Genomic DNA, 13,190 nt, shown 5'->3' on the forward strand with positions numbered 1-13,190 from the left:
CCAGCAGCCCACATAGTCTGAGGGGCCGTCCCTGAGAGACGGGCGCGGCTGTTTAAACCCCGTCTCCGGGCAGCGGAGCGGACCGGATGGCTCGGTTTAGAAGAGGGAGTCATTCAAAACCAGACGGCGATGTTGGAATGAAGGAAGCTGAAGAAGTTTGCGCCGCATTTCCAAGAAGCTACCTGTCAATCAAAGGTGTTCCTCCCTCCGTTTAAAGTGGAACAACCGGCTGCGTCCATCACGAGAGAGCTCCGGGTGTCAGCATGTCAAGAGGCCGCTGCAGGAGCAGCAAGACGCCTCCTCGCTCTCTCTCTCTCTCTCTCTCATCAGAAAGATGGAGAGATAAAGGGAGGAGAAGGAGGGGGTGTTCCCTTTCCCTTCTTCTTCTTGTACCATCCAGTTTCTCAGCGGTTGCCAGGCGATGGTGTTTTGTGGAAGCAGCTGGTTGAGGCTCAAGCTGCTGACCTGCCCTCCCTTCTCCTCCCTTCTCCTCCCTTCTCTCTCTCGCCCTCTCTTCCCCCTTTTTATTTTTCCTTCTGCGCTGTAGTAAAGACAGAATAGACGAATGTTGACAGGAAACTAAAAACAGCAGATTGTCCACTCACGATGAATAAATAAATATATATATATATAACCTTAACGTGTTGTGTGCAGCAGAGGAAACAGAGGAAACCGGTTGAATCATTGATTCTCCGCCTCATGAGACAGAAAGTTGGCACTTTGCCAGATCAGAGTCGACTTCCACGGAAAGAAGAGAAATGACGTGACGTCAGAGTGTTCCTCTGCAGCTCCGACCTTCACCAGCAGCTCACGACCATCTCAGTGATTAATGGAGCAAGTAAAGTCTGTAAAGTCAGACAAAGAGCCAGAACACCGACGCGTCTGAAGCGGTTAAACCAGCGAACGTTCCCGGATCATTACAATGATGTTACAGTCTGCTAATCAGAGCCTCGTCTGAGCAGTTCAGCTCGCGCTCGGACGCTTTCATGCTCAAACACATTTAATCATTACAGTAAATACACGATGCACACACACACACACACACACACACACACACACACACACACACTGTAACAGGTGTGGGTCTTCTGCTAAGAGAGGTGTTATTACCATGTACTCTGTAACATGAGAACACAACCTTCACACCTCATGAGGCACAACGTCTGTGAGTGTGTGTGTGTGTGTGTGTGTGTGTGTGTGTGTGTGTGTGTGTGTGTGTGTGTGTGTGTGTGTGTGTGTGTGTGTGTGTGTTGATTGAAATGTCAGGAGGAAAAAGCTTTCTGCCGATATCATTTTAAATGTTGCCTCGTTGTTCAGCGCCACAGTAGAATTTATTAAAACAAATGGGAATCAAAGACAATACCCAGGCAAGAACACACACACACACACACACACACACACACACACACACACACTGTAACAGGTGTGGGTCTTCTGCTAAGAGAGGTGTTATTACCATGTACTCTGTAACATGAGAACACAACCTTCACACCTCATGAGGCACAACGTCTGTGAGTGTGTGTGTGTGTGTGTGTGTGTGTGTGTGTGTGTGTGTGTGTGTGTGTGTGTGTGTGTGTGTGTGTGTGTGTGTGTGTTGATTGAAATGTCAGGAGGAAAAAGCTTTCTGCCGATATCATTTTAAATGTTGCCTCGTTGTTCAGCGCCACAGTAGAATTTATTAAAACAAATGGGAATCAAAGACAATACCCAGGCAAGAACACACACACACACACACACACACACACACACACACACACACACACCGTTTTAATTATCTGTCCTTTTACAACATAAAAATGTGGCTCTCTACACTTGTTATCTTCCTCTGCTAATTAATTCAGTGCTGTTCACTAATGCTGCTGCTGTCAGAGAAGGACGGAGCGTGTGTGTGTGTGTGTGTGTGTGTGTGTGTGTGTGTGTGTGTGTGTGTGTGTGTGCGAGTCATGTGACCTACAAACCTTCTCATGGCTCATTACCATCTAATGCCTTGCTGATATGAGTGTGTGAAGGAGTATCCGAGTGTGTTATGTATGCGTGTGTGTGTGTGTGTGTGTCTGTAGGCCTGAACATATCAGAGCTGAATCCACACTAGTTTAGATGGAGTCTGGACATTTTAACATTGTGTGTGTTTGAACAGCATCTGAATAACCTCCTCGGTTCAGACCCGCTTCCATCTGTACTGGACTCCAGCCTTAAAAAGCGCACACATGTGTACACACAACCCATGTTTCTGTAGCTTCTAGCCATCTAAAAAAGTCCAATCTGTGCTGGTTATTGGAGTGTGAAGCCCCAGTCTGCTGTGTGTGTGTGTGTGTGTGTGTGTGTGTGTGTGTGTGTGTGTGTGTGTGTGGGAGGAAAACTAATTTGATTCTCGACCGTACCATGTTCCTCCACTGGCTGTCTGTTTATGGAAATTGTATAATTGGCTCCATGTTTGTGTGGGTGTGTGTGTGTGTGTGTGTGTGTGTGTGTGTGTGTGTGTGTGTGTGTGTTTACAAGCTCACCGGGTCAAAAGGTAAATACGTTTGATTCAGAACCAGCGCTGCAGCAGAGACCAGCGTGTGTGTTTGGTTCGCTTTTCTTACCCGTTTGGACCTTAATGTGTGTTTGTGTGTATTTGTGAGACGTTGTCGGTCATAAGTGAAGTTGTGATTTATCAAACGTATATCTGCCAAACGCTGGTTTACGTGTTCAAGATAATAAGAACAATAGTTTGTACAACACGTCTTTCATTCCAGCACTGGAGACTGAAACCTGGCCGTCCTCGTCTCGTTCTAAAAACACAGTTTCAGTGAAACATCTTGGGAACAACAGGTTGAATTTCTGACCTATTTAGCATGAAGCGTTCTGTTAATTCCTTCAGGAGCATCTGGAACCTGAATAGAGCCGCTCCGGCTGCTGGATCACACCGTTCTGTGTCATGTGACAGGTCTGATGGGGCTGGTTTGTAGTAAATGAGAAGAAGAACTCCAGTACTATAGGACATGTACGTCTCATTTAAATATTCTGATTCACTCATGAAGTTTAATATTGAGCCTTAAAACTTGATTTTTCAACATAACTCGTTATTTCCTGCAGCTTTGGTTGAGTGTGATGACGTCACAGAGCAGCTACAGCAGAGAGATTCTTTCTGTTTCCTGGTTTCACCAGTGGAAGTGATGTCATACTTTAGTATTTCTCACAACCTTTTGAGAGAAACTCACTTCTCCCAGATCGACGGTTAAAGTTTTAAACCGTTTCAAACAAAAGAAAAACAATAAAAAGCAGCAATAACAGCGGAACGACCAATCACAGAGGCAGCATGATCGTTTATATTACTGTCAGGATCTGACACACACACACACACACACACACACACACACACACACACACACACACACACACACACACACACACACACACACACACACACACACACACACACACACACACACACACACACACACACACACAAGTATGCAGGACTGAGCTGGAATCTTCTGTGACCGCATTGAAGATCATTTGACACTGCTGAGTGCTGTGGGGTGTCTGTGAGCTCGCCCTTCTTCTCTCTCCCTCTCCTCTTCTCTCTCCCTCTCCTCTTCCTCACCCTCTCCTCTTCCTCACCCTCTCCTCTCCCTCTCCCAGTCACACCTTTCCATCATTCTGGAGATACATTGCGCTGGCCCTCTAAGGCAGTGGAGGAGGAAGTAAAATGGAAAAAAAAGCATGGACGGTAAGTTGGGGAAGTCCCAAACTTTGAGAGGTTTAAAACTTTCCTCCCTCCCTCCTCCCTCCTCCCTCCCTCCTCCCTCCTCCCTCCCCCTCTCCTCCTCCCATCACTGCCTCCATTCACACTCATCTATCTCTATAACTGTTCATGTCTCCCTCCTTTATCGCTCCATCAGAGGAACAGAAGCAGGGTAGAGTCAGCCTGGAGGCGGTTCTATGTAGATCAGCTCTGTTGTAATGCAGGAGAACCGTCCTCTGCTGTTCCCTCACTGAGGACATGTGCTGTATGTTTCTATGTGGGGTGAACATTAAAGATAAATAAGACTACGTTGGAACACGAGCTGCACATGTGTTTAGGCTATGAACACTGACGTGTGGCAGTACATTTAGTGAATGTTCTTTATTAAATGTACGGTTGTTTACTGAGCTGAACGACCACATTCACGGCCTCAATGTCTGCAGGTGATAAAAGACAAAGCTTTCTACCTCCTGTGTACATCTACAGCTGGAAAACAATGTGTGTCAGTTTACATGTCAGATGTGCCTGTTGTCCCACAACTAGCTGCAGCTTCAGAAACACCACCACTGCCTCTTGATATCACTCATTACTATTAATGTCATGACAACTAACAAACCGTTTCATATCAGCCTTGGATCACACGTACAGGAACGCACAATACCACGTGAGTAACGTTGTAAACGATTGGTTCGGTTTAGGCAAGGTAACAAGGTAACAAGGTAACAAGGTAACAAGGTAACAAGGTAACAAGGTAACAAGGTAACAAGGTAACGTAACATAACAACGTAACATATTGTAACAATGTAACCTAACAACGTAATGTAACAACAGATCGGAACATAACAATGTAACTAAAGTAAATAAATAATCCACGGACTTTCTGACGGAACGTAAAAATCCTCAACATTTACTTTAAGTTTCAAAGCGAACATGAACACTTATCTCCTGCAGGGTGAAAGTCCTGTGTTGGTTTCACTCGTCCATCCCCACTCCCCCCGTCCTGCGTGGACTAAATAATCATAATCATTATCATGATGATGCAAAAAAACACGTTGACATTCAATGTCTCTGTGGTTTGCAGAGATACTAACGCCGACATTATTCCCCGGCGGCTGCTGAAGGACACTGTGTGGGAGTCAAACTTGTGATTTTCTGGTTACAAAATGGCCTCTTCCTACATGTTCCACTTCACAGACGAGTGCTACAGTTTGCAGTCATTCTGCTCCACCTCTGGGTCTTTCCCTTAGGAAACACACACACACACACACACATACACAGACAGTGAGCTACCACGATAGCCGGAAGGACAGTCCATCATTTGATTTGGACAAAGTGTTATTAAAACCCACTTAGTCCCGGCTGGAAGAGCAACAAGCTATGGAAACTATGCAGCCGGCCACAGGCTGACGGAGCCATGAGCCAGCCCTCCAGACATCTGCTTCAAATCGGACCAAAAACAGAAGAAAACAGAAAGTTTCACTGCTACTGAGACAGCATCTCTCCCATTCATCCATCGTGACAGCACACTTTGTTTCACGTCATTACGAGCCTCCGTCCTCACAAACAATCCCAACATTTCCAAACAAGCGCTGTAAGCAAACCTTTGGTTTCCAAGGCAAACTACTGCAACCAACAACTGACGGCTGCCGGCTACGAGCAGACGGAGCTCTACATCTCCTCCCCACTGCATGTCTGAACCAACTGGCAGGACGAGTTCATTCTGAGTATTGAGCCATATTATCACATGGAGTATCTCAATCAGCCCCACAGGCCCACAGCAGCAGCTCTGAACCTCAAAAGACAATCATCCCTCCAAGAGAGATTTATTGAGCCAATATTCTGTGATAATGAATGATCCAAACGGTCAAAGCCTGCTGACAACTCCATAAACTAGCAAGAGGCCCAGTGCAGCTGTGGAGTTATTGTATTCTCACTGAAGCTACAGGCCCAAACAGGACGAGGCCGCGGCGAGAAGTCTCGACTGCAAACAGTAATTTGAGTCGACGTGGAGAACACGCCCACCCTGCTGTGTGAGAGAGCGGCCATCAGCCCACCGTCCCCAGCCTTCTGACACAAAACAATCACGCTGAGTGTTTGGTGAAAAACAGCAATTTCACCTCTCATTGTGGGAACGTATGGAGAGCGTATTAAGTGTGTGCATACCTGTGTGCATGAGTCAGAACAGCAGCTTCAACACACGCACCCATTTAACGTTGGTCAATAAAAACACAGCAGTCACAAAGACAACGTCCTCATTATGGATCAAAGACGACGTCTCACTAGTGGCGTAAAGATGATATGAGCAACAGAAATATGTTGATGTTGACAACATGAAACAATCAGAAGAACACATGTTGCACTGAAGGATCCATTTAGAAATGAAGCTCAAGCAGAACTTCAGCCCACTGCACGTTTAAGGTCTGTGGTTTATTTCATCGTTTCATCTCCTTGTTGTCATTGTGTGTGGCTGTCAATCATGACTCAAACTCCCCGTCTCCACCCAGTCTTTGCAGCTCCATCAGCTCCATCAGCTCCATCAGCTCCATCAGCTAACACCAGCAGTATGTGGCGTGGGGCGGACGTCCCTCGGTTACTAATCTCTCAGTAGAGTCTAAACGCCAAAGACTCTTCATCATCGCACATCATCTGTTTGTAATAAACAACTATTAAAATGCAATTATAACCGAGTCTGTGAGCAACATGATGATGATACTCTGAGCTTGATTTGCACAATTAATTTGTTAAAAATCACAATATGCCGAACTGCAAATTTTAAATCTCAAGAGGCGTAATATTTATTAAAGGTGAAATGTGTTCCTAAATATAATATGAAGTGAAAGACGTCCGGACCTTCACACACTGAAAGTTTCAACATCAGTCAAAAATAATCACAACAAGATATTCATTAAAGCTGAAGCTTGATGTTTGAATTTACCATCAACACAATTATAACATAAACGTTTTAATCACAGTATGGACATTTACCTGATGCTGTTCTCTAGAACCAGTTCTGCTCACCGTGTGAGTCACACGCACAGAGATGTTGTATTCACAGAACACGTGATTAACATATTTAAAGAACAACAGAACGTTGGAGTAATTTGGGTTTTGAGCCGAAGATGTCAGCAGTGTGCAAACATCTGGCTGACAGCTGATCTGATGAGCACCGCTGTGGTGAAAGTCAAACAGCATCACGGGCCTCACCGCGAGTCACCGTCAGTTAATGAGTCCACTGCGTCTCAGCTAAGCAGAGCTTTGAGCTGTCTGCACGGCAGGGGTCCTCACATTAAACTTCAACTTCTGTTCACACAAAACACGATGACACAAATAAAAGCCTCCAGCTGGCTGCAGTGAGTGGTTGCTCTGGGATGTTCTCACACAGTATAAAGCCATCTCAAAGGGCAGCTGGCGTGTCTTAGTAAAAGCCTTTGTGTGGAGAGCTCCTCCTGAGCACCGCCCTGAACCCCCGCTGCTCACTGAACTCTGTTACCGCGTGCAGCATCCAGCACTTGAGGGAAACTTCAACACTTCAACACTTCTAATTCAATTATTTCCATGTCCCGACATTGAAACCATCAGCCGTCCAACAAAGAACCCAACTTCTTGGCTCCGGCGGCTCACGAGCTTCACTCATTGTTCTGAAGTGAAGCTGAATCAAACCCAGAGGAGACTGAAGCAGCAGCACAACAGCATCCAGAGCAAACAGAATTAAAACAGACAGATGAGGATACAAGTAGAGAACGAATGAGTAGAAAGTAGAGACAAGTAAAGAGGGTGGGGGGGTTGTTGGTTTGGTCCCCGATTAGCAGTCCGCCTCGCCGCTCATCGTGACCACCACATCACACTCACACCTCCGCGTTCTCACATCATCAGCAGCATCACACCGACACATCAACACGAATGAGTCAAACTTTTAAAAAAGGTGAGTTACTCACAAGATCTCGTCGTTCTGAAATTCCAGGATGCCGTGCACGTCCTCGAAGTCCTCCCCGCTGCCTCGCGCCGTCCCCTCCACCGTCTTGTACGGCAGCGCGACCACGCCGCGCGCCCCCGACGTCCTCAGCACCTTCACCTCCATGGTGCCGACGCTCTCGCTCACGTGGTAAACGGGCTCCTCGAACGTAAAGATGCCGGCGTGGTCGTCGTCGAAGATGGTGACGGTCGCCGTGGAGGGTAAGCCGAGGCACGCCATCGAGTCCACGTGATTGGCCGACTCGCCGCCGTCCTCGGGCTCCTCGCCTTCGGGCGTCAGCGCCTTCACGTTGGAGAGGTGGATCAGGAAGTTCTCGTCCTCTTCGAAGATGTCGTCGTCGATGATCCCCACGCGGATCTCTTTCATAGTCTCGCCGGCCTTGAAGACCACCATGCCCTCGGTGAACTCGTAGTCCGAGCCGGCGTTGGCCGTGCCGTCCTCCGTCCGGTAGTCCACGGAAATCGTTTTGCCCAGGTCGCCGCCGCGTCGCATCACGTTCACCGCCACCGTGCCGCAGTTCTCGAGGCACTGGTAGGAGCAGGGCTCGAAGAAGATCTTGGAGACGGGGTCGTTGTCGCAGACGTCGGAGCGCACCTCGTGCATGCTGACGGCCTTTCGCGCCTGATCGGCGGCGTGCTTCTTCAGGATGTTGCCGGCGCCCGTCATCAGCCGGGTGGCCTGGCAGCGGTAGAACGCGCGGCTCTTCTGCTGCTGGCTCAGGACTTGGTAGTTGGCGAGCTCGATGAGTTGTTCCACCTGGTTCAGACGGAACAAGAAAGCGCATGAAGACCGTAAGAAAAGGTTTTCAACACGGCAGCTGTTCTAAAACATTGAGCCACATTCAACTCCGGACCGGGACCCCGGGCTGCTGTGGGAAAGAATGTCTCTTTGACAACTTGTTTAATTAAGAGAACGTTGATGAACATCGAGCTCGTCCGGCTGAATCACAGAGATTCATGAAGCCTGTCTGGATAAAGAAGTCATGCTGTGTCATCACAAATAAAATGTCATTATAATGTGTCAACAGAGAATTAGAAAATTAGAAGAAGAAGGGTGGTTTTGTCCAAACCATCCAGATGAGTTATTAAGCTTTAAACTTTGAATTAAAACTGTTCCGAGCATCTCAGTGTCTGGTTGTTTCATGTCTGGTTGTCAGAATCAACTCAAACGCTACAGAACAGACCGAATCACGACCGTTTCAGAGCAACAGGTGTTTGAGTTTAACCAGTGACCGTGTTAACTGGTGACGAGTGCGTCCGTAGTAACTCACGTAACTGTTTGAGGGAGACAAACACACACTTGCTGATGTCTTCTACTCACTAACAGCACACACATCTGGAAAGCCACTTTGTTTAAGTTGCATTCTCCATCTTTGCTGGTTAATGTGCTTCCATAGGTGGACAATCTATTGCGTTGCTTCCGTTACAAAACTGCTTTTGCACACTTATCTTATCTTACGTCACTGTTTGCAAACTGTAAACTGGTTGGATAAGTCTTTATGAGGCAAGCTAATGATCTCACGTCTTCCTGGAGGGGGACACTAGAGAGGCAGCAGTTTGTATCCTCTCCTTCACTAGTCAGCCAGCATCAGCACCGAGATCCCAAACACAGTGAGGATGTCGTGAGGAAGTGAGGACCGATGGTGAAGCCTTGGGATCCAGCTTGTACAGATGTGCTGCAGGTCAAGTCCACAACGAACAATATTGTCGTCGCCTAAAGTGCGACACAGTATAAGACGAGCACGAGCATCAGCCTCGTTAATCCAAAGAGAGACGAGGGCAGAAGCATAAAAACCTGTTTTAGCAGCTTCTCGTGCATGTAAGACGGATTAGTAGTTCAGCTGCTTGTCTTGATGCTCGCAGCTTCCATTATGCGTTTATTTGTTAAACCTTTTGCAGACAACAGGAGGGGCAATGAGTGGAACGCCATGTTTGATTTTTCTTCTTTTGAATAAAGAGGTCCGAGAAATAAGAGACAATGAGGAAAGATTTCAGTCCAGTTTTATGCTTATCTTTGCGATATTATCAGGCATTTTTAATTATTTATTCATTTATTTGAGGCAGTATATATTTATTTATTTATTTAAGGCAGTATTTCTATATTTAAGGCAGTATTTCATTAATTCTTTATTTAAGGCAGTATTTCTTTAATTCTTTATTTAAGGCGGTATATATTTATTTATTTAAGGCAGGCATGACTTCTACGGTCCTGACTCTTCATTTACAGTCGACAGCAGTGAAACAAAGACACATCATCGATATGTTTATTATACTTTGAATGGAATATGAACCGACTGGAGTTTAACTGTGTTCATCTTTGTATCTGCGTGTGGATTTTACTGCCGGCTCTGTTTCCTTTGCAATTTCCTTCTTGTTTTTTTGAAAGGTATCATTATCAGATTACTTTGAGAGGTTGTGATGATACCTCAGCTGCATTCATCACTATAATCACGGCGGTAATGGAAGCGAACGGAAAAGTGCGTCATCTGTTGCTGCTTATTTTTGTCGGTTCATTTCCCACAAAAGAAAACAACGCCGAGGAAAAGAGAAACCCGACGGGAGCAGCGGAGGTTCTGCTCTCCGCGTGAGGCCGACTCACCTCCTTGTCGGGGTGCTTCTGCTTGAGCTCCTTCAGGATCTTGGCCATGTCTCTCCGGGTCTCCTCCTCATCCAGATCCTTCTCGTCGATGTCCAAACCCAGCGGACCGTCCAGGAAGTCAACGCCGTGAGAGTTCAGCATCTTCCCGTCCATCTCGATGTCCACCTTGTAACGGAAAAGAGAGAATTGTGATCAGTGCCATTGATTTGATGTCAAATCTCAAGTAAAAAACCTTTCTGGTTTATGTGTCAGATCACAAGTTCTCTGGTTTTGTAAAAGAACAACGTGTCCTCACACAACGGTTCGTATGATTTCGTTGGTTTTCCTACAAAGTCCAGCAACACGTGACAATTTCAGCCGGTAGGTTTAGGCAACAAAACTACTTCGTTAGATTTAGGAAAAGATCCTCGTTCGGGTTAAAAGAACAACAGAAATGCCGTCACTGAAGAACACCACTTGACTTCTCGTCTCACGCGAGGAACGAACAGCTGAAATATCACCGTTTTTCCCGTGAAAATATTTGTGGCACATCTACGAATTACGGCTCATTATCATTTTCGTAGGTATTACTACGAACGGTGGATGAAACCAGCCTGAAAAGAAACGCATGTGTGACTACGAGCAGATACCAGAAGGAGCTTCTGTAAACTTCTAAATTATTCGGCCTTCCCCTCAGGGACGCGTTCGGGTTTGATTCTGTGATTTCTTTTAACCAGACCTTGAGATGGAAGTGCTCTCCGTGTACTAACGGACACTGGCTCTTAATAACTAAATGAGAGGAACTGTACCACCAGCCCTTAAGAGAGACTCTACATGACTGTACCGTACGCTACTGAGAATACAATTAGATGCACAGGACATCACACAAAGCAGCAGATAGTAATCAGGAAATTAAAAACAGACAGTACATCAAAACTACCCGTGTGTGTTTGCAGTAATATTCTTCACGGATAGACGTCCAGTCAGTAAAGCAGATAATTGGTTCGGACACACGTCTCTCATGAACTCACTTCCGCCTTCATAGAACCTTCTCTGCTCCTCCGCTGTAGGACGGCTTGATTAGCATCTACTGGTCGGCTCTTCTCTGACTGATTTAGAAGAGAGCTCCCAGCATCAGTTATTTATTACACACTAATGGAGGAATTTTGTATTTCTTTTTATTTCTAATGTCGTCATATCGAGTGATATCTGCTGAGGATAAGAAGAGTAGAACTTTCCTTGTCTACAAACTATTTACCATTGAAAGGAAATACCTACTCTTTGAAGTAAATGATTCCAAACATGTTAGATTCAGCTCAATGAACGTACGAACAAAGGTTTTAGTACCAGAACAACACGTGTTCGACACCACGTGTGTGTGTTTGTGAGAGTTTTCCTAAAGCTGCCTGTACGGAGCTATTTGAAGCCCAATCACGACGTCTTTCCTAAACTTCGGTGGATTCGTCTCCTGACTTCTTCAGTGATCTTACTGCATTCCTAGATCTCAGCACTGGTTTGATGAACACAATGTTTATTATTGCTTTTATCATTGTGTGGATATTTAATCCTATAAAGCTGCGCTGTAGCAGTAATGCTAATATAAAGTACTAGTGGTAGTAGTAGTAGTAGTATTTATTCCTACCTTGGAAGGAAGTGGGCGGTCTCCCTCGGTCTCGATGATCATGCCGCGCTGCTTGCCGGTGCGGTAGCGCTTGTACACGTACTTGTAGAACAGCAGGCGGCGGTCGGCCACCCAGGCGAACAGCACGCAGATGGGGAAGAAGAAGAAGGTGAGCAGCCCCTCCCACACCTGCACGACGCCGGGCGAGATCACGGACAGGATCAGGTAGAGCCAGATGTAGGCGAAGATGCTCCAGGTGGCCGTGACGAAGAAGACGCGGAGGTGCTTGACTTTCCTCGTCTCGCCGTCCGGCACCACGTACACGCACAGCCCGATGATGACGAACATGTTGAAGGCCGCGGAGCCCACGATGGTGGAGGGGCCCAGTGTGCCGGCGTGGAACCCGTGACCTATGACCTCTATGACCGACAGCAGGATCTCGGGTGCCGAGGAGCCCAGAGCCATGAGGGTGAGGTTGGAGACGGTCTCGTTCCAGATCCGGACGGTGGTGGTGGTGGTTTCTCCGTTGGGTTTCTTAATGGTGATCTCCTTTTCCTGTGACGTGATGACCTCTATCGATGCCATGAAACGGTCCGAGATGATCGACACGCCCAGGAACATGTAGACCAGAGCCACGAAGTAAACCGTCGCCCGGGCCACTTTGTCACCGAACGACGGGTTTTGGGGCTCCCAAATGGGCAGGACGACCCCCCGTGCGCACGCCTCGGGCTTGCTGCATTCAGTTTTATTGGTGGAGACGGCGGAAACGGAGCTACCCAAGCTCTGCTCAGGGGGAGCGCCGGCCAACGAGGGGTGGAGCTCGAGGAGGAGAATCACCGTGAGGACCGCTAGCCTCAGGGCAGGGGACCGGAGGGAGGAGTGATCCCAGCGACCCATGTCGACGTCCGAACCGGTACCGGGAGGTGACGATTAATGAGGACGCTGAACCTTTAGAGAGAACAGAAGAGGATTCAGATTAGACCAACCTGATAGTTCAAAGCAGTGACATGTTTGGATAAAAGGGTTTAGGTTTGATACTTTAATTTGAATTTAATTTGAATTTAACAGCAGATATGACTTCACAATATCATTTAAATACCTCATCATGCATCGTAAGAAGTACTGGATTTCAGTTGTAACAGGCGACATGATTCTGTGTTGCAGTAAAAGGAAAACAGCGTTGTGTACAGGCTGTGTGTGTGTGTGTGTGTGTGTGTGTGTGTGTGTGTGTGTGTGTGTGTGTGTGTGTGTGTGTGTAAAGCTTTTGGCTTCTGTATTTATTCCAGTAA

At 46.8% G+C, this 13,190-nt stretch overlaps 1 protein-coding gene across 2 annotated transcripts in view; it reads right to left on the reverse strand.

The window, feature by feature from the left end:
- Positions 1-12,798, reverse strand: part of slc8a1b (solute carrier family 8 member 1b) — a gene marked incomplete at both ends in the record, with an annotated part of 74,371 nt that extends 61,573 nt beyond the window's left edge. For both annotated transcript variants that reach the window (XM_079169113.1, XM_079169114.1), the window contains 3 exons: positions 7,666-8,459; positions 10,302-10,466; positions 11,923-12,798. In XM_079169113.1, coding sequence (XP_079025239.1) covers positions 7,666-8,459; positions 10,302-10,466; positions 11,923-12,798 — 1,835 coding nt within the window. The remainder of the gene's footprint in view (positions 1-7,665; positions 8,460-10,301; positions 10,467-11,922) is intronic.
- Positions 12,799-13,190: the final 392 nt, after the last annotated feature.

Source organism: Pholis gunnellus, assembly GCF_910591455.1.
Source record: "Pholis gunnellus genome assembly, chromosome: 11".
Taxonomy (NCBI): domain Eukaryota; kingdom Metazoa; phylum Chordata; class Actinopteri; order Perciformes; family Pholidae; genus Pholis; species Pholis gunnellus.